Source organism: Ranitomeya imitator, chromosome 10 (genome assembly GCF_032444005.1).
Source record: "Ranitomeya imitator isolate aRanImi1 chromosome 10, aRanImi1.pri, whole genome shotgun sequence".
In the NCBI taxonomy this organism is placed as follows: domain Eukaryota; kingdom Metazoa; phylum Chordata; class Amphibia; order Anura; family Dendrobatidae; genus Ranitomeya; species Ranitomeya imitator.
In genome coordinates this window covers 3,796,838-3,818,719 of record NC_091291.1, presented here as the reverse complement: position 1 = coordinate 3,818,719, position 21,882 = coordinate 3,796,838, and the positions used below count along the sequence as shown (strand labels likewise).

Here is a 21,882-nt window from a genome sequence, read left to right as displayed (position 1 = left end):
TGGCGGTGGTCAGGATGGCAGTGCATGGGGGTGAGCACAGAGGAGACAGACCTGGCGGTGGTCAGGATGGCAGTGCCCGGGGGTGGGCATAGAGAGAGAGCTGGCGGTGGTCAAGATGGCAGTGCCCGGGGGTGGGCAGAGGAGACAGAGCTGGCGGTGGTCAGGATGGCAGTGCCCGGGGGTGAGCACAGAGGAGACAGAGCTGGCGGTGGTCAGGATGGCAGTGCCCGGGGGTGGGCATAGAGGAGACAGAGCTGGCGGTGGTCAGGATGGCAGTGCCCGGGGGTGAGCACAGAGGAGACAGACCTGGCGGTGGTCAGGATGGCAGTGCCCGGGGGTGGGCATAGAGGAGACAGAGCTGGCGGTGGTCAGGATGGCAGTGCCCGGGGGTGAGCACAGAGGAGACAGAGCTGGCGGTGGTCAAGATGGCAGTGCCCGGAGGTGGGCAGAGGAGACAGAGCTGGCGGTGGTCAGGATGGCAGTGCCCGGGGGTGAGCACAGAGGAGACAGAGCTGGCGGTGGTCATGATGGCAGTGCCTGGGGGTGGGCACCGAGGAGACAGAGCTGGCGGTGGTCAGGATGGCAGTGCCCGGGGGTGGGCACAGAGGAGACAGAGCTGGCGGTGGTCATGATGGCAGTGCCTGGGGTTGGGCACAGAGGAGACAGACCTGGCGGTGGTCATGATGGCAGTGAGATACAGGCGTTAGCTGTCACCTGGTTTTCATCTAGGATACCAGTTTCCACCAATGACCTCTGTGCTCGGGTACAGCGACCTCTGACCCCCGTGTTCAGGTATCAGACGACGGTCATGTGACCCTTCCACTTATTGAATATAGAATATTTATTGAGCGAGGAGTAATCACCGCCATCCGGGGACGCCGCGTCTTGGGACAGTGCGATCACTGCGACTTATCTCATCTCCAAGACAACCAGATGACAAAGGTGAGAACCGCACCCCGACCTCAGATATACCGGCTCCAACCCAGCAATGATCACAGGGAGGAGCGATGCTCTGCAGATCTGTCAGGAGGAGCGATGCTCTGCAGATCTCAAGGGGTCAGGATCTTGGGGTCTGTGCTGGGCCGGTGACTTGGGGTGTCAGCTCCTGTGGTGCAGCCGCTGTTGGTCATGTATTTGTGGGCACGCGGTATACACGCGGCTCGGATACGCCCTCACTGTATCTCTGCAGGTGGAGCAGCTTCTGTATGATTGAGGCCGGAATGTCAGGAATGTTCTATATCATCTCCAGGATGTGACTCAGACACATTCCAGCTGCATCAGGAACGCCCCGACTCCGGATCCACGCAGAGTCCGGGCCGCTCCACCGACTCCGGATCCACGCAGAGTCCGGGCCGCTCCACCGACTCCGGATCCACGCAGAGTCCGGGCCGGGCCGCTCCACCGACTCCGGATCCACGCAGAGTCCAGGCCGGGCTGCTCTACCGACTCCGGATCCACGCAGAGTCCAGGCCGCTCCACCAACTCCGGATCCACGCACAGTCCGGGCCGCTCCACCGACTCCGGATCCACGCAGAGTCCGGGCCGGGCCGCTCCACCGACTCCGGATCCACGCAGAGTCCAGGCCGGGCTGCTCTACCGACTCCGGATCCACGCAGAGTCCAGGCCGCTCCACCAACTCCGGATCCACGCAGAGTCCGGGCAGGGCTGCTCTACCGACTCCGGATCCACGCAGAGTCCAGGCCGGGCCGCTCCACCAACTCCGGATCCACGCAGAGTCCGGGCCGGGCTGCTCCACCTTCTCCGGATCCACGCAGAGTCCGGGCCGGGCCGCTCCACCGACTCCGGATGCACGCAGAGTCCGGGCCGGGCCACTCCACCGACTACGGATGCACGCAGAGTCCGGGCCGGGCCGCTCCACCGACTCCGGATCCACGCAGAGTCCGGGCCGGGCCGCTCCACCGACTACGGATCCACGCAGAGTCCGGGCCGCTCCACCGACTCCGGATCCACGCAGAGTCCGGGCCGCTCCACCGACTCCGGATCCACGCAGAGTCCAGGCAGCTCCACCGACTCCACGCAGAGTCCGGGCCGGGTCGCTCCACCGACTCCGGATCCACGGAGAGTCCGGGCCGCTCCACCGACTCCGGATCCACGCAGAGTCCGGGCCGGGCCGCTCCACCGACTCCGGATCCACGCAGAGTCCAGGCTGGGCTGCTCCACCTTCTCCGGATCCACGCAGAGTCCGGGCCGGGTCGCTCCACCGACTCCGGATCCACGGAGAGTCCGGGCCGCTCCACCGACTCCGGATCCACGCAGAGTCCGGGCCGGGCCGCTCCACCGACTCCGGATCCACGCAGAGTCCGGGCTGGGCTGCTCCACCTTCTCCGGATCCACGCAGAGTCCGGGCCGGGCTGCTCCACCTTCTCCGGATCCACGCAGAGTCCGGGCCGCTCCACCGACTCCAGATCCACGCAGAGACCAGGCCGGGCTGCTCCACCTTCTCCGGATCCACGCAGAGTCCGGGCCGGGCTGCTCCACCTTCTCCGGATCCACGCAGAGTCCGGGCCGGACTGCTCTACCGACTCCAGATCCATGCAGAGACCAGGCCGGGCTGCTCCACCTTCTCCGGATCCACGCAGAGTCCGGGCCGGGCTGCTCCACCTTCTCCAGATCCACGCAGAGTCCGGGCCGGGCTGCTCCACCTTCTCCGGATCCACGCAGAGTCCAGGCCGGGCCGCTCCACCGACTCCGGATCCACGCAGAGTCCAGGCCGCTCCACCGACTCCGGATCCACAGAGTCCAGGCCGGGCCGCTCCACCGACTCCGGATCCACGCAGAGTCCGAGCCGGGCTGCTCCACTGACTATGGATCCACGCAGAGTCCGGGCCAGGCTGCTCCACCGACTCCAGATCCATGCAGAGTCCAGGCCGGGCTGCTCCACCGACTCCGGATCCACGCAGAGTCCGGGCCAGGCCGCTCCACCGACTCCAGATCCATGCAGAGTCCGGGCCGCTCCACTGACTCCGGATCCACGCAGAGTCCAGGCCACTTCACCGACTCCGGATCCACGCAGAGTCCAGGCCACTTCACCGACTCCGGATCCACGCAGAGTCCGGGCCAGGCTGCTCCACTGACTCCGGATCCACGCAGAGTCCGGGCCAGGCTGCTCCACCCACTCCAGATCCACGCAGAGTCCGGGCCGCTCCACCGACTCCAGATCCATGCAGAGTCCAGGCCGGGCTGCTCCACCGACTCCGGATCCACGCAGAGTCCGGGCCAGGCCGCTCCACCGACTCCAGATCCATGCAGAGTCCGGGCCGCTCCACTGACTCCGGATCCACGCAGAGTCCAGGCCACTTCACCGACTCCGGATCCACGCAGAGTCCAGGCCAGGCTGCTCCACCCACTCCAGATCCACGCAGAGTCCGGGCCGCTCCACCGACTCCAGATCCACGCAGAGTCCGGGCCGCTCCACCGACTCCGGATCCACGCAGAGTCCAGGCCAGGCTGCTCCACCCACTCCAGATCCACGCAGAGTCCGGGCCGCTCCACCGACTCCGGATCCACGCAGAGTCCGGGCCAGGCCGCTCCACCGACTCCAGATCCATGCAGAGTCCGGGCCGCTCCACTGACTCCGGATCCACGCAGAGTCCAGGCCACTTCACCGACTCCGGATCCACGCAGAGTCCAGGCCAGGCTGCTCCACCCACTCCAGATCCACGCAGAGTCCGGGCCGCTCCACCGACTCCAGATCCACGCAGAGTCCGGGCCGCTCCACCGACTCCGGATCCACGCAGAGTCCGGGCCGGGCTGCTCCACCTCCAGATCCACGCAGAGTCCGGGCCGGGCTGCTCCACCTTCTCCGGATCCACGCAGAGTCCGGGCCGGGCTGCTCCACCTTCTCCGGATCCACGCAGAGTCCGGGCCAGGCTGCTCCACCCACTCCAGATCCACGCAGAGTCCGGGCCGCTCCACCTTCTCCGGATCCACGCAGAGTCCAGGCCGCTCCACCGACTCCAGATCCACGCAGAGTCTGGGCTGGGCTGCTCCACCTTCTCCGGATCCACGCAGAGTCCGGGCCAGGCTGCTCCACCCACTCCAGATCCACGCAGAGTCCGGGCTGCTCCACCTTCTCCGGATCCACGCAGAGTCCGGGCCAGGCTGCTCCACCCACTCCAGATCCACGCAGAGTCCGGGCTGCTCCACCTTCTCCGGATCCACGCAGAGTCCGGGCCAGGCTGCTCCACCCACTCCAGATCCACGCAGAGTCCGGGCTGCTCCACCTTCTCCGGATCCACGCAGAGTCCGGGCTGCTCCACCTTCTCCGGATCCACGCAGAGTCCAGGCCGGGCTGCTCCACCCACTCCAGATCCACGCAGAGTCCGGGCCGCTCCACCGACTCCGGATCCACGCAGAGTCCGGGCCGCTCCACCGACTCCGGATCCACGCAGAGTCCAGGCCGCTCCACCGACTCCAGATCCACGCAGAGTCCGGGCCGCTCCACCGACTCCGGATCCACGCAGAGTCCGGGCCGCTCCACCGACTCCGGATCCACGCAGAGTCCAGGCCGGGCTGCTCCACCCACTCCAGATCCACGCAGAGTCCGGGCCGCTCCACCGACTCCGGATCCACGCAGAGTCCGGGCCGCTCCACCGACTCCGGATCCACGCAGAGTCCGGGCTGCTCCACCCACTCCAGATCCACGCAGAGTCCGGGCCGCTCCACCGACTCCGGATCCACGCAGAGTCCGGGCCGCTCCACCGACTCCGGATCCACGCAGAGTCCGGGCCGCTCCACCGACTCCAGATCCACGCAGAGTCCGGGCTGCTCCACCCACTCCAGATCCACGCAGAGTCCGGGCCGCTCCACCGACTCCGGATCCACGCAGAGTCCGGGCCGCTCCACCGACTCCGGATCCACGCAGAGTCCGGGCCGCTCCACCGACTCCGGATCCACGCAGAGTCCGGGCCGCTCCACCGACTCCGGATCCACGCAGAGTCCAGGCCGCTCCACCGACTCCAGATCCACGCAGAGTCCGGGCCGCTCCACCGACTCCGGATCCACGCAGAGTCCGGGCCGCTCCACCGACTCCGGATCCACGCAGAGTCCGGGCCGCTCCACCGACTCCAGATCCACGCAGAGTCCGGGCTGCTCCACCCACTCCAGATCCACGCAGAGTCCGGGCCGCTCCACCGACTCCGGATCCACGCAGAGTCCGGGCCGCTCCACCGACTCCGGATCCACGCAGAGTCCGGGCTGCTCCACCCACTCCAGATCCACGCAGAGTCCGGGCCGCTCCACCGACTCCGGATCCACGCAGAGTCCGGGCCGCTCCACCGACTCCGGATCCACGCAGAGTCCGGGCCGCTCCACCGACTCCAGATCCACGCAGAGTCCGGGCTGCTCCACCCACTCCAGATCCACGCAGAGTCCGGGCCGCTCCACCGACTCCGGATCCACGCAGAGTCCGGGCCGCTCCACCGACTCCGGATCCACGCAGAGTCCGGGCAGCTCCACTGACTCCAGATCCACGCAGAGTCCGGGCCGCTCCACCGACTCCAGATCCACGCAGAGTCCGGGCCGCTCCACCGACTCCGGATCCACGCAGAGTCCAGGCCGCTCCACCGACTCCAGATCCACGCAGGCTCCGCTCCTGTGCTAGAAGTCCTGAGCTGTGTCCTTGTCACATATTTATCAGTTGTCTGTCATTGGGTGATAACCAATATGGCGGCCATTATGGATCCCGCACATGATGACGTATGTATGTGTGCGGCTGCATCGTGGCTCCTACGTGCAGGTATGGGAGTCACAGGTGGGATGTGGGGTCAGGATTGTGGCCCTACAGTCGGGGTCCTGGGTTCCTGTCCCTCAGGTCGTCCCCCTGTGGAGTCTGCTCTCCGTGGCTGTACGGCGCTGTGTACACTGGCTGTTTTGCGGTTGTCCACCATCTTGACTCCTTGTCCCCTAATGCAGACTGCATTTCCCAGGATGCATCTTGCTTTCCACAGGAGGCGGAGTCTCATCACATCGCCGCTATCCTATCTACTGGCAGTCAATACAAAACCTGCTTGTTGTCGTCAGCAACCAATCACTGCGCAGCTTTCAACTGAATATATAACAAAGTTGTGCTGTGATCTGTTGCTAAGGGCAACGCCAACAATTTCACTTTAAAATATTGTCACATGTTCATTTCTCCTCTGATAGCTTTAGCAGCAGAAAGACAAAGGGGAGGAGTCAGAGCTGGAGGTGATGTCACTTCCTGTAGCGACATGCGCTGGACTGGAGGTCACATGACCCAACAAGAGACATGCGCAAAATCCGAGTGTGCTGTGACCGTGGGGAATGTGTGGTGACTGTGCGCCCTCTGGTGGCCGACTCCGGAACTGCCGGCTCAGATCTCCGGCTGTGACTGTAATGGGCGATTATTGTGTAGAGCTGGAGGTTCGGCACTGTGTGCAGCCATCCATCCATGAATGAACCCCACAGACCTCCGTGTCCCCTCACACTGCAGGGGTCTGTCCTCCCAGGGGTGTAGCTAGGGCGGCAGCCGGCAGGGGGCGCAGTCAGGCTGTCATGCGGCGCTCCGCAGTGTCTCCCCCGGCAGCGGCCGTTCTCTGAGCCGGTTATCAAGCTGCAGCTCCGGGTGAAATCTACTGCTCACGTCCAGACGCCGGGACAGAGCGACGCCAGAGCGTGAGCGGGTCATGTGACCACGCTGCTGACGTCACTTCCGGCGCAGGAAGAAGCGCATCGGTGGTGAGTGCCGCACAGCGGAGCCGGAGGGAACATGAGGGGAAGATGGATTGTGTGAGGGGGGGGAGGGGAAGATGGATTGTGTGAGGGGGGGGAGGGAAGATGGATTGTGTGAGGGGGGGGGGAGGGGAAGATGGATTGTGTGAGGGGGGGGGGAGGGGAAGATGGATTGTGTGAGGGGGGGGGGAGGGGAAGATGGATTGTGTGAGGGGGGGGGGAGGGGAAGATGGATTGTGTGAGGGGGGGGAGGGAAGATGGATTGTGTGAGGGGGGGGGGAGGGGAAGATGGATTGTGTGAGGGGGGGGGGAGGGGAAGATGGATTGTGTGAGGGGGGGGGAGGGGAAGATGGATTGTGTGAGGGGGGGGGAGGGGAAGATGGATTGTGTGAGGGGGGGGAGGGGAAGATGGATTGTGTGAGGGGGGGGGAGGGGAAGATGGATTGTGTGAGGGGGGGGGGGAGGGGAAGATGGATTGTGTGAGGGGGGGGGAGGGGAAGATGGATTGTGTGAGGGGGGGGAGGGGAAGATGGATTGTGTGAGGAGGGGGGGGAGGGGAAGATGGATTGTGTGAGGAGGGGGGGGAGGGGAAGATGGATTGTGTGATGGGGGGGAGGGGAAGATGGATTGTGTGAGGGGGGGGAGGGGAAGATGGATTGTGTGAGGGGGGGGAGGGAGGGAAGATGGATTGTGTGAGGGGGGGGAGGGAAGATGGATTGTGTGAGGGGGGGGGGGAAGATGGATTGTGTGAGGGGGGGAGGGGAAGATGGATTGTGTGAGGGGGGGGAGGGGAAGATGGATTGTGTGAGGGGGGGGAGGGAGGGAAGATGGATTGTGTGAGGGGGGGGAGGGAGGGAAGATGGATTGTGTGAGGGGGGGGAGGGAAGATGGATTGTGTGAGGGGGGGAGGGAGGATGGATTGTGTGAGGGGGGGGGAGGGAAGATGGATTGTGTGAGGGGGGGGGAGGGAAGATGGATTGTGTGAGGGGGGGGGAGGGAAGATGGATTGTGTGAGGGGAGGGGAAGATGGATTGTGTGAGGGGGGGGGAAGATGGATTGTGTGAGGGGGGGGGAGGGAGGGAAGATGGATTGTGTGAGGGGGGGGGAAGATGGATTGTGTGAGGGGGGGGGAGGGAGGGAAGATGGATTGTGTGAGGGGGGGAGGGAGGGAAGATGGATTGTGTGAGGGGGGGGGAGGGAAGATGGATTGTGTGAGGGGGGGGGAGGGAAGATGGATTGTGTGAGGGGGGGGGAGGGAAGATGGATTGTGTGAGGGGAGGGGAAGATGGATTGTGTGAGGGGGGGGGAAGATGGATTGTGTGAGGGGGGGGGAAGATGGATTGTGTGAGGGGGGGGAAGATGGATTGTGTGAGGGGGGGGGAGGGAGGGAAGATGGATTGTGTGAGGGGGGGGGAGGGGAAGATGGATTGTGTGAGGGGGGGGAGGGAGGGAAGATGGATTGTGTGAGGGGGGGAGGGAAGATGGATTGTGTGAGGGGGGGGGAGGGAAGATGGATTGTGTGAGGGGGGGAAGATGGATTGTGTGAGGGGGGGGGAAGATGGATTGTGTGAGGTGGGGGGGGGAAGATGGATTGTGTGAGGGGGGGGAAGGGGAAGATGGATTGTGTGAGGGGGGGAAGATGGATTGTGTGAGGGGGGGGAGATGGATTGTGTGAGGGGGGGGAAGATGGATTGTGTGAGGGGGGGGAAGATGGATTGTGTGAGGTGGGGGGGGGAAGATGGATTGTGTGAGGGGGGGGGAAGATGGATTGTGTGAGGGGGGGGGGGAGATGGATTGTGTGAGGGGGGGGGAGATGGATTGTGTGAGGGGGGGGAAGATGGATTGTGTGAGGGGGGGGGAGGGGAAGATGGATTGTGTGAGGGGGGGGGAGGGGAAGATGGATTGTGTGAGGGGGGGGGAAGATGGATTGTGTGAGGGGGGGGAGATGGATTGTGTGAGGGGGGGGGAAGATGGATTGTGTGAGGGGGGGGAAGATGGATTGTGTGAGGGGGGGGAGATGGATTGTGTGAGGGGGGGGAAGATGGATTGTGTGTGTGGGGGGGGGATTTATTCTGTGTGTGTGGGGGGATTTATTCTGTGTGTGGGGGGGATTTATTCTGTGTGTGGGGGGGGATTTATTCTGTGGGGGGGATTTATTTTATGTGGGGGGGGATTTATTCTGTGTGTGTGGGGGGGATTTATTCTGTGTGTGGGGGGGGATTTATTCTGTGTGTGGGGGGGGATTTATTCTGTGTGTGTGTGGGGGGATTTATTCTGTGTGTGGGGGGATTTATTCTGTGTGTGGGGGGATTTATTCTGTGTGTGTGGGGGGGGGATTTATTCTGTGTGTGGGGGGGGATTTATTCTGTGTGTGGGGGGGGGATTTATTCTGTGTGTGTGTGGGGGGGATTTATTCTGTGTGTGGGGGGGATTTATTCTGTGTGTGGGGGGGATTTATTCTGTGTGTGGGGGGGATTTATTCTGTGTGTGGGGGGGGATTTATTCTGTGGGGGGGATTTATTTTATGTGGGGGGGGATTTATTCTGTGTGTGTGGGGGGGATTTATTCTGTGTGTGGGGGGGGGATTTATTCTGTGTGTGGGGGGGGATTTATTCTGTGTGTGTGTGGGGGGATTTATTCTGTGTGTGGGGGGATTTATTCTGTGTGTGGGGGGATTTATTCTGTGTGTGTGGGGGGGATTTATTCTGTGTGTGGGGGGGGATTTATTCTGTGTGTGGGGGGGGATTTATTCTGTGTGTGGGGGGGGATTTATTCTGTGTGTGTGTGGGGGGGATTTATTCTGTGGGGGGGGGATTTATTCTGTGTGTGGGGGGGATTTATTCTGTGTGTGTGTGGGGGGGATTTATTCTGTGTGTGTGTGGGGGGGATTTATTCTGTGTGTGGGGGGGGGATTTATTCTGTGTGTGTGTGGGGGGGGATTTATTCTGTGTGTGTGTGGGGGGGATTTATTCTGTGTGTGTGTGTGGGGGGGATTTATTCTGTGTGTGTGTGTGGGGGGGATTTATTCTGTGTGTGTGTGTGGGGGGAATTTATTCTGTGTGTGTGTGGGGGGGGATTTATTCTGTGTGTGTGGGGGGGATTTATTCTGTGTGTGTGTGGGGGGGATTTATTCTGTGTGTGTGGGGGGGGGTTATTCTGTGTGTGTGGGGGGGATTTATTCTGTGTGTGTGTGTGGGGGGGGATTTATTCTGTGTGTGTGGGGGGGGGATTTATTCTGTGTGTGTGGGGGGGATTTATTCTGTGTGTGTGGGGGGGGATTTATTCTGTGTGTGTGGGGGGGATTTATTCTGTGTGTGTGTGGGGGATTTATTCTGTGTGTGGGGGGGGGATTTATTCTGTGTGTGTGGGGGGGGGATTTATTCTGTGTGTGTGTGTGGGGGGATTTATTCTGTGTGTGTGGGGGGGGATTTATTCTGTGTGTGTGGGGGGGGATTTATTCTGTGTGTGTGGGGGGGGATTTATTCTGTGTGTGTGTGGGGGGGATTTATTCTGTGTGTGTGTGGGGGGGATTTATTCTGTGTGTGTGTGGGGGGGGGGATTTATTCCGTGTGTGTGTGGGGGGGGGGGATTTATTCCGTGTGTGTGTGGGGGGGGATTTATTCTGTGTGTGGGGGGGGGGATTTATTCTGTGTGTGGGGGGGGGGATTTATTCTGTGTGTGTGTGGGGGATTTATTCTGTGTGTGTGGGGGGGGATTTATTCTGTGTGTGTGTGTGGGGGGGGATTTATTCCGTGTGTGTGGGGGGGGGATTTATTCCGTGTGTGTGTGTGGGGGGGGGGATTTATTCTGTGTGTGTGTGTGTGTGGGGGGATTTATTCTGTGTGTGGGGGGGGATTTATTCTGTGTGTGTGTGGGGGGGATTTATTCTGAGTGTGGGGGGGGTTTATTCTGTGTGTGTGTGTGGGGGATTTATTCTGTGTGTGGGGGGGGATTCTGTGTGTGTGTGTGGGGGGGATTTATTCTGTGTGTGTGTGGGGGGGATTTATTCTGTGTGTGTGGGGGGGGATTTATTCTCTGTGTGTGTGTGGGGGGGATTTATTCTCTGTGTGTGTGGGGGGATTTATTCTGTGTGTGGGGGGGGATTTATTCTGTGTGTGTGTGGGGGGATTTATTCTGTGTGTGTGTGTGGGGGGGGATTTATTCTGTGTGTGTGTGGGGGGGATTTATTCTGTGTGTGTGGGGGGGGGATTTATTCTGTGTGTGGGGGGATTTATTCTGTGTGTGGGGGGGGATTTATTCTGTGTGTGGGGGGGGGATTTATTCTGTGTGTGTGTGTGTTGGGGGGATTTATTCTGTGTGTGTTGGGGGGATTTATTCTGTGTGTGTGGGGGGGGGATTTATTCTGTGTGTGTGGGGGGGGGATTTATTCTGTGTGTGTGGGGGGGGATTTATTCTGTGTGTGGGGGGGGATTTATTCTGTGTGTGTGGGGGGGGATTTATTCTGTGTGGGGGGGGTTTATTCTGTGTGTGGGGGGGGATTTATTCTGTGTGTGTGTGGGGGGGGATTTATTCTGTGTGTGTGTGTGGGGGGGGATTTATTCTGTGTGTGTGTGTGGGGGGGGATTTATTCTGTGTGTGTGTGTGGGGGGGATTTATTCTGTGTGTGTGTGGGGGGGATTTATTCTGTGTGTGTGTGTGGGGGGATTTATTCTGTGTGTGTGGGGGGGGGTTTATTCTGTGTGTGTGTGGGGGGGGATTTATTCTGTGTGTGTGTGTGGGGGGGGATTTATTCTGTGTGTGTGGGGGGGATTTATTCTGTGTGTGTGGGGGGGATTTATTCTGTGTTGGGGGATTTATTCTTTGAGGTAATGATTTAGTGCAACGGGTGAGGGGAGAGATTTGAGGAAGGACAGGTGCAGATACAATATGGAAAATAGGAAAGATTTGAAACCCCAGTATGAGGGGCAAGTGGGAAGATGGGGGCATGTATGGGGGGATGGGTGCATTCACAGCATGGTGATTTGGAGGGATAGATGCAGACACAGTATGGGGAGTCAGGGGGATGTGAGAGAAGACAACATGAGGAGGAGCCCCAGTATAGGAAGGAGAGGGCGGTGTGGGGTGATATTTTGTGCGGAGGACATAGTGAGGGGCAGTTATTTATTCAGAGGCTCCGCAGATATTGGTATAATGACACTGCTATCTTTCAGGGCGTCGTGTGCGGACGTGCTGCACAAGACCGGAGAAGATGGAAGTCTGCAGAAACGAGCTGTGGGAGAGAAGAGTCATCATGACGTCTGGACAAAATGAAGCTAAAATGAAAGAGTCGTTGTCTCTGGAGTCGTTCATCTATAAGGTTCCTGGAAGGGTTTTGTGATACTAATTCTCATATTTTTATTTATGTTAGGAACATTAAAGGGGTTGTCCATGTTTGTGATGAGTCTGCAGTCATTCTATGTGACTGCAGACTTCTGCATTCTCACACTGCGCACTGGACACTGTCAGGATTCTTTTGTGCTGGCGATTTACATACATGCGGTCACATGCTGACAAGACATGCATAGCCTTAATGGAAATGTATTTAGCGAGGCCGAACAAGACTAGTTGGACTGTGTCCAGAAGTGTTCAGATCGCATACGTGTGCTGACGTGGCCGTGCTCTCTCACCATCGGCAGGCAGAATCCTCAGTGTGCAGAGCGTGCGTTGTAAGAATTCAGAAGCCTGCAGGCACGTAGAGCGACCTCAGACTGTCACCTCCAGCCTCTTATTTATAGCATAAAGCCTTGTAGCCCGTCCTAGCAGCGTCTAATAGACTCACTGTCAGGATTCTGCTCGCTGGTTCCAGACATTTCACTCACATGCGATTTTCATGCTTATGGTCATGTGACAGCGAGCTTCTCCTGCTTCTTTCAGTTTTCCACTGGACACAGAGAGAATTGGGGAGAGCGGCTCGTCGGCCTGTGACTGTAAGGGCAGCACGGTGGCTCAGTGGTTAGCACTGCAGCGCTGGGGTCCTGGGTTCAAATCCCACCAAGGACAACATCTGCAAGGAGTTTGTATGTTCTCCCCGTGTTTGCGTGGGTTTAATCCGGGTTCTCCGGAATCTATGTTGTGAGCCCCATTGGGGACAGCGATGTCTGTAAAGTGTTGTGGAATAAGATAGCGCTATATAAGAAAAGCATAATAATAAATTAGGTGTACAAATCGCCCATGTGCTTGGGGAGGAGGCGCCAAACGGAATTGTTGACCCGGGTGCCAGAAAACCTAGATACACCTCTGTGCCCTCCTAGGACCCCGCCGTGTGTCACCACTGCTATTGAGATGGGAATGGCCCCAACCTTATACTGAGCTCTGCTCATCCAGTGCCCCCTGGTTCATGGTACATATCAGTGTTTCTCAACTCCAGTCCTCAAGAGCCACCAACAGGTCATTTTTCAGGATTTCCTTAGTATTGCACAGGTGATGCAATTATCACCTGTGCAATACTAAGGAAATCCTGAAAACATGACCTGTTGGTGGCTCTTGAGGACCAGAGTTGGGGACCCCTGGTACATATGGTACAGCCATATCTCAGGGTGTGTGGAAACCTGGGTGACAACCCGAGTCATGGGCAGTGCGATGGCTGCTACTAGTGGTTGTCGGTCACGGCTCGGGCTGAGGTTCCCCGCAGTCTCCTGTTGCCACCGAAACTTGTTCCATCTCCCCTCAGCAGTGAAGAGGTTAAGTCTGGCCGTGTCCTCTCCTTGGTGGGTAATTGGCATCTGACACACGTACAGCAGCGACTTTGCTCAAGGACACAGCGTACGAACGCCTCCCTGAAGACTCCACGACAGCGCTGTCACCACCGTGTGCCGAGAGCGAAGAGGAGAGGAACTACAACAGCCGTGTATCTAATCTTCTCCTGTGTGATACTGACTGCTGAGCCGTGTATCTAATCCTCTCCTGTGTTATACTGACTGCTGAGCCGTGTATCTAATCCTCTCCTGTGTGATACTGTCTGCTGAGCTGTGTATCTAATCCTCTCCTGTGTGATACTGTCTTCTGAGCTGTGTATCTAATCCTCTCCTGTGTGATACTGACTGCTGAGCCGTGTATCTAATCCTCTCCTGTGTTATACTGACTGCTGAGCCGTGTATCTAATCTTCTCCTGTGTGATACTGACTGCTGAGCCGTGTATCTAATCCTCTCCTGTGTGATACTGACTGCTGAGCCGTGTATCTAATCCTCCCCTGTGTGATACTGACTGCTGAGCCGTGTATCTAATCCTCTCCTGTGTGATACTGACTGCTGAGCCGTGTATCTAATCCTCCCCTGTGTGATACTGACTGCTGAGCCGTGTATCTGATCCTCTCCTGTGTGATACTGACTGCTGAGCCGTGTATCTGATCCTCTCCTGTGTGATACTGTCTTCTGAGCTGTGTATCTAATCCTCTCCTGTGTGATACTGACTGCTGAGCTGTGTATCTAATCCTCTCCTGTGTGATACTGACTGCTGAGCCATGTATCTAATTCTCTCCTGTGTGATACTGACTGCTGAGCCGTGTATCTAATCCTATCCTGTGTGATACTGACTGCTGAGCCATGTATCTAATCCCCTCCTGTGTGATACTGACTACTGAGCCGTGTATCTAATCCTATGCTGTGTGATACTATCTGCTGAGCCATGTATCTAATCCTCCCCTGTGTGATACTGACTGCTGAGCCGTGTATCTAATCCTCCCCTGTGTGATACTGACTGCTGAGCCGTGTATCTAATCCTATGCTGTGTGATACTGTCTGCTGAGTCGTGTATCTAATCCTCTCCTGTGTGATACTGTCTTCTGAGCTGTGTATCTAATCCTCTCCTGTGTGATACTGACTGCTGAGCCATGTATCTAATTCTCTCCTGTGTGATACTGACTGCTGAGCCATGTATCTAATCCCCTCCTGTGTGATACTGACTACTGAGCCGTGTATCTAATCCTATGCTGTGTGATACTATCTGCTGAGCCATGTATCTAATCCTCCCCTGTGTGATACTGACTGCTGAGCCGTGTATCTAATCCTCCCCTGTGTGATACTGACTGCTGAGCCGTGTATCTAATCCTATGCTGTGTGATACTGTCTGCTGAGCCGTGTATCTAATCCTCTCCTGTGTGATACTGACTGCTGAGCTGTGTATCTAATCCTCTCCTGTGTGATACTGACTGCTGAGCCATGTATCTAATCCTATCCTGTGTGATACTGTCTGCTGATCCGTGTATCTAATCCTCTCCTGTGTGATACTGACTGCTGAGCCGTGTATCTAATCCTCCCCTGTGTGATACTGTCTGCTGAGCCGTGTATCTAATCCTATGCTGTGTGATACTATCTGCTGAGCCATGTATCTAATCCTCCCCTGTGTGATACTGACTGCTGAGCCGTGTATCTAATCCTCTCATGTGATACTGTCTGCTGAGCCTGGTATCTAATCCTATCCTGTGTGATACTGACTGCTGAGCCGTGTATCTAATCCTCTCGTGTGATACTGACTGCTGAGCCTGGTATCTAATCCTATCCTGTGTGATACTGACTGCTGAGCCGTGTATCTAATCCTCTCCTGTGTGATACTGACTGCTGAGCCGTGTATCTAATCCTCTCCTGTGTGATACTGACTGCTGAGCCGTGTATCTAATCCTCTCCTGTGTGATACTGACTGCTGAGCCGTGTATCTAATCCTCTCGTGTGATACTGTCTGCTGAGCCATGTATCTAATCCTCTCGTGTGATACTGTCTGCTGAGCTGTGTATCTAATCCTCTCGTGTGATACTGTCTGCTGAGTCGTGTATCTAATCCTCTCCTGTGTGATACTGACTGCTGAGCCGTGTATCTAATCCTCTCCTGTGTGATACTGTCTGCTGAGCCGTGTATCTAATCCTCTCGTGTGATACTGACTGCTGAGCCGTGTATCTAATCCTCTCCTGTGTGATACTGACTGCTGAGCCGTGTATCTAATCCTCTCGTGTGATACTGTCTGCTGAGCCGTGTATCTAATCCTCTCCTGTGTGATACTGTCTGCTGAGCCGTGTATCTAATCCTCTCGTGTGATACTGTCTGCTGAGCCGTGTATCTAATCCTCTCGTGTGATACTGTCTGCTGAGCCGTGTATCTAATCCTCTCCTGTGTGATACTGTCTGCTGAGCCGTGTATCTAATCCTCTCCTGTGTGATACTGACTGCTGAGCTGTGTATCTAATCCTCTCCTGTGTGATACTGACTGCTGAGCTGTGTATCTAATCCTCTCCTGTGTGATACTGACTGCTGAGCCATGTATCTAATCCTATCCTGTGTGATACTGACTGCTGATCCGTGTATCTAATCCTCTCCTGTGTGATACTGACTGCTGAGCTGTGTATCTAATCCTCACCTGTGTGATACTGTCTGCTGAGCCGTGTATCTAATCCTATGCTGTGTGATACTATCTGCTGAGCCATGTATCTAATCCTCTCGTGTGATACTGTCTGCTGAGCCGTGTATCTAATCCTCTCGTGTGATACTGTCTGCTGAGCCGTGTATCTAATCCTCTCCTGTGTGATACTGTCTGCTGAGCCGTGTATCTAATCCTCTCGTGTGATACTGTCTGCTGAGCCGTGTATCTAATCCTCTCGTGTGATACTGTCTGCTGAGCCGTGTATCTAATCCTCTCCTGTGTGATACTGTCTGCTGAGCCGTGTATCTAATCCTCTCCTGTGTGATACTGTCTGCTGAGCCGTGTATCTAATCCTCTCGTGTGATACTGTCTGCTGAGCCGTGTATCTAATCCTCTCCTGTGTGATACTGTCTGCTGAGCCGTGTATCTAATCCTCTCGTGTGATACTGTCTGCTGAGCCGTGTATCTAATCCTCTCGTGTGATACTGTCTGCTGAGCCGTGTATCTAATCCTCTCGTGTGATACTGTCTGCTGAGCCGTGTATCTAATCCTCTTGTGTGATACTGACTGCTGAGCCGTGTATCTAATCCTCTCGTGTGATACTGACTGCTGAGCCGTGTGTCTAATCCTCTCGTGTGATACTGACTGCTGAGCCGTGTATCTAATCCTCTCGTGTGATACTGTCTGCTGAGCCGTGTATCTAATCCTCTCGTGTGATACTGTCTGCTGAGCCGTGTATCTAATCCTCTCGTGTGATACTGACTGCTGAGCCGTGTATCTAATCCTCTCGTTTGATACTGTCTGCTGAGCCGTGTATCTAATCCTCTCCTGTGTGATACTGACTGCTGAGCCGTGTATCTAATCCTCTCGTGTGATACTGTCTGCTGAGCCGTGTATCTAATCCTCTCCTGTGTGATACTGACTGCTGAGCCGTGCATCTAATCCTCTCGTGTGATACTGACTGCTGAGCTGTGTATCTAATCCTCTCCTGTGTGATACTGTCTGCTGAGCCGTGTATCTAATCCTCTCCTGTGTGATACTGACTGCTGAGCCGTGTATCTAATCCTCTCGTGTGATACTGTCTGCTGAGCCGTGTATCTAATCCTCTCCTGTGTGATACTGACTGCTGAGCCGTGCATCTAATCCTCTCGTGTGATACTGACTGCTGAGCTGTGTATCTAATCCTCTCCTGTGTGATACTGTCTGCTGAGCCGTGTATCTAATCCTCTCGTGTGATACTGTCTGCTGAGCCGTGTATCTAATCCTCTCCTGTGTGATACTGACTGCTGAGCCGTGTATCTAATCCTCTCGTGTGATACTGTCTGCTGAGCCGTGTATCTAATCCTCTCCTGTGTGATACTGACTGCTGAGCCGTGCATCTAATCCTCTCCTGTGTGATACTGTCTGCTGAGCCGTGTATCTAATCCTCTCCTGTGTGATACTGTCTGCTGAGCCGTGTATCTAATCCTCTCGTGTGATACTGTCTGCTGAGCCATGTATCTAATCCTCTCGTGTGATACTGTCTGCTGAGCCGTGTATCTAATCCTCTCGTGTGATACTGTCTGCTGAGCCGTGTATCTAATCCTCTCGTGTGATACTGTCTGCTGAGCCGTGTATCTAATCCTCTCGTGTGATACTGTCTGCTGAGCCCATCTCTTCTGTATCTCCGCGCCGGCGGTAATGTGCCGGTATCGGCCTCGTGTGGACGGAGCTCGGCTCCTCAGCCCTCTGCACATGCAGTCACCCCAGTGCGGATGATCAGTTACACCCTTATGTGGGAAAGGGTTAATATTAGATGCTCTGTGTAATTAGGGGTCCCAGCCAAATACCCCTGAAGATACTGATATTATTGCAGAGGAATGTTTGTCCGCAGATAAGGAGTTAAGAGAATTGAACTCTGCGTGCAACAAAAATGAAGCGAATGGCGTCCGGTGCGTGAGAAAGTATTAATACTGTGAGGCCCCCGATGTGTGACCATAGCGAGACCCCCCGCTGTGTGACGATACTGAGACCCCCCGCCGTGTCACGATACTGAGACCCCCCGCCCTGTGACCATAGCGACACCCCCTGCCGTGTGACGATACTGAGACCCCCCGCCCTGTGACCATAGCGACACCCCCTGCCGTGTGACGATACTGAGACCCCCGCTCTGTGATGATAGTGAGACCCCCCGCCGTGTGACCATAGCGACACTCCCTGCTCTATGACCATAGTGAGACCCCAGTCGGTGGCATCTATTTTCCAATAAATCGTCCACACAGGGGTAACTACAATGGGTGCAGGGGTTGCAGTTGGCCCTTGTGCCTAAGGGATCCTAAAATTTTCTTTAGCCTCTATGAGAAGACCAATACTGTCTTTAGCTGACAATAATATGGACTCTGCCGTTGATGTCAGTGAATGGAGACCACTTTGTACAGCAGTCGGTAGCAGATTTGGGTGTCAGTAAACCTGTAGCTGAGGAGAGATCGGGCGCGGGTCCTCCTGCAGCCTTGGAGAGCTCCGGCGCGGGTCCTCCTGCAGCCCTGGAGAGCTCCGGCGCGGGTCCTCCTGCAGCCCTGGAGAGCTCTGGCGCGGGTCCTCCTGCAGCCTTGGAGAGCTCCGGCGCGGGTCCTCCTGCAGCCTTGGAGAGCTCCGGCGCGGGTCCTCCTGCAGCCTTGGAGAGCTCCGGCGCGGGTCCTCCTGCAGCCCTGGAGAGCTCCGGCGCGGGTCCTCCTGCAGCCTTGGAGAGCTCCGGCGCGGGTCCTCCTGCAGCCTTGGAGAGCTCCGGCGCGGGTACTCCTGCAGCCTTGGAGAGCTCCGGCGCGGGTCCTCCTGCGGCCCTGGAGAGCTCCGGCGCGGGTCCTCCTGCAGCCTTGGAGAGCTCGGGCGCGGGTCCTCCGGCGGCCCTGGAGAGCTCGGGCGCGGGTCCTCCGGCGGCCCTGGAGAGCTCGGGCGCGGGTCCTCCGGCGGCCCTGGAGAGCTCCGGCGCGGGTCCTCCTGCGGCCCTGGAGAGCTCCGGCGCGGCTCCTCCTGCGGCCCTGGAGAGCTCGAGCGCGGGTTTTCCTGCAGACCAACTTCAGCCCAAGAAACTGCTCCCCAGCACCACAAGACCAGCGAGCCCCCCATCTCAGCAGAGGGACGCCCCCAGGATGAAGTACACAGGAGGACCTTTCCATCTAGAATTTACATTGGGAAACTTCTTGTGAAAGAGTTCCTGACGTTTCCGTCATCTGAGGTCTACGCTCTGATCCATGTTCCTTCCAGCAGGATCTATCAGCTTTACGCTCCAGTGTGATCTGGATCTGTTCGGGAACATCTATGACACCAGACAGGATCATCTCCCTTGTATCCAGCTGTCACGATATGGTATGAAATATCATATAAGTAGTTTCTCTTGTTAGCAGGCTGCGGGCTAAAAATGCCCCCCCCCCCCTTCCCTTTCACTCAGCCAAGGGCTGCCTTGCCAATGTACTGGGGGGAGTTTTATGGCCGAAAGGTATTTACGACTAGGCTCAAATCTTCCTCTAGCAGAGAACTGTTTAGAAGTGTCTAGAAGTTTCAAATACATACATGCTAGCCACCTTATTCTTTGTATTATGCTGCTTGCAAGTACTTTCCGTTTCAGGAAAGCATCCACTAGAAGTTTCCAGAAATCCATGGAAGTTCTTTGTTCTGTTTTTTTAAGATATTATGCAAACCGTTTACGTTAAGAACACGAAAATATATATTCTTACTCTCCCTCGGTGGATCTGCCCATCCCTCTAAACACGGGCTTCTAACTCCATCTGGTAAAGAAGTAGGGATTTCTCTGTAAATATGTATCACAGATAGGATATATTTGATCTCATTGGAATGCCCACGTTAATCCGAGATGAATGCTGGGTTTGTTATGACTATGACATGTCTTGTAGCGAAGTTATAGAAATTAGAGAAAATAGTTTAAAGTTTAGTTAGACTGAAGAGGTAGGAGGGACGAGGTGATCCAACCCCTTTCTGGGATGTCACAGGCTGAAGCTATAACTGTCTGCCAAGATCCCCAGCTCAGTCTTCTTGATTTTTTTGTCTTCTCCTGGAAGAGCCCTGAGCACGTCCAATGAACTGGGACGTATGGTTGCCTGCAATGCAATGAACTGAGAACATGTGAGTGTTATCTTTTCTCCTTTAATCCCTTTTATGTTATAATTACCTTGTACATATTTGCAAGGGGCAGTATTATAGTAGTTATATTCTTGTACATAGGGGCAGTATTATAGTAGTTATATTCTTGTACATAGGAGCAGTATTATAGTAGTTATATTCTTGTATATAGGGGCAGTATTATAGTAGTTATATTCTTGTACATAGGGGCAGTTTTATAGTAGTTATATTCTTGTACATAGGGGCAGTATTATAGCAGTTATATTCTTGTACATAGGGGCAGTATTATATTAGTTATATTCTTGTCCATAGGGGCAGTATTATATTAGTTATATTCTTGTACAAGGGGCAGTATTATAGTAGTTATATTCTTGTACATAGGGGCAGTATTATAGTAGTTATATTTTTGTACAAGGGGCAGTATTATAGTAGTTATATTCTTGTACATAGGGGCAGTATTATATTAGTTATATTCTTGTACATAGGGGCAGTATTATAGTAGATATATTCTTGTACATAGGGGCAGTATTATAGTAGTTATATTTTTGTACATAGGGGCAGTATTATAGCAGTTATATTCCTGTACATAGGGGCAGTATTATAGTAGTTATATTCTTGTACATAGGGGCAGTATTATAGTAGTTATATTCTTGTACATAGGGGCAGTATTATAGCAGTTATATTCCTGTACATAGGGGCAGTATTATAGTAGTTATATTCTTGTATATAGGGGCAGTATTATAGTAGTTATATTCTTGTCCATAGGGGCAGTATTATATTAGTTATATTCTTGTACAAGGGGCAGTATTATAGTAGTTATATTCTTGTACATAGGGGCAGTATTATAGTAGTTATATTTTTGTACAAGGGGCAGTATTATAGTAGTTATATTCTTGTACATAGGGGCAGTATTATATTAGTTATATTCTTGTACATAGGGGCAGTATTATAGTAGATATATTCTTGTACATAGGGGCAGTATTATAGTAGTTATATTTTTGTACATAGGGGCAGTATTATAGCAGTTATATTCCTGTACATAGGGGCAGTATTATAGTAGTTATATTCTTGTACATAGGGGCAGTATTATAGTAGTTATATTCTTGTACATAGGGGCAGTATTATAGCAGTTATATTCCTGTACATAGGGGCAGTATTATAGTAGTTATATTCTTGTACATAGGGGCAGTATTATAGCAGTTATATTCCTGTACATAGGAGCAGTATTATAGTAGTTATATTCTTGTACATAGGGGCAGTATTATAGTAGTTATATTCTTGTACATAGGGGCAGTATTATAGTAGTTATATTCTTGTACATAGGGGCAGTATTATAGTAGTTATATTCTTGTACATAGGGGCGGTATTATAGTAGATATATTCTTGTACATAGGGGCAGTATTATAGTAGTTATATTTTTGTACATAGGGGCAGTATTATAGCAGTTATATTCCTGTACATAGGAGCAGTATTATAGTAGATATATTCTTGTACATAGGGGCAGTATTATAGTAGTTATATTCTTGTACATAGGGGCAGTATTATAGCAGTTATATTCCTGTACATAGGGGCAGTATTATAGTAGTTATATTCTTGTACATAGGGGCAGTATTATAGCAGTTATATTCCTGTACATAGGAGCAGTATTATAGTAGTTATATTCTTGTACATAGGGGCAGTATTATAGTAGTTATATTCTTGTACATA

At 54.7% G+C, this 21,882-nt stretch overlaps 1 protein-coding gene and 1 long non-coding RNA gene across 2 annotated transcripts; both read left to right on the top strand.

The window, feature by feature from the left end:
* Window positions 1-5,728: 5,728 nt before the first annotated feature.
* LOC138651677 (uncharacterized) lies at window positions 5,729-12,878 on the top strand. The gene is made up of 3 exons (XR_011315513.1): window positions 5,729-6,717; window positions 11,883-12,028; window positions 12,586-12,878. It is a non-coding gene; the product is annotated as an uncharacterized lncRNA (long non-coding RNA).
* A 5,568-nt stretch (window positions 12,879-18,446) lies between these two features.
* LOC138651573 (protein SPT2 homolog) lies at window positions 18,447-19,244 on the top strand. The gene has a single exon (XM_069741866.1). The coding sequence runs from the start codon at window positions 18,447-18,449 to the stop codon at window positions 19,242-19,244; it is 798 nt and encodes a 265-aa protein (XP_069597967.1).
* The last annotated feature ends 2,638 nt before the right edge of the window (window positions 19,245-21,882 follow it).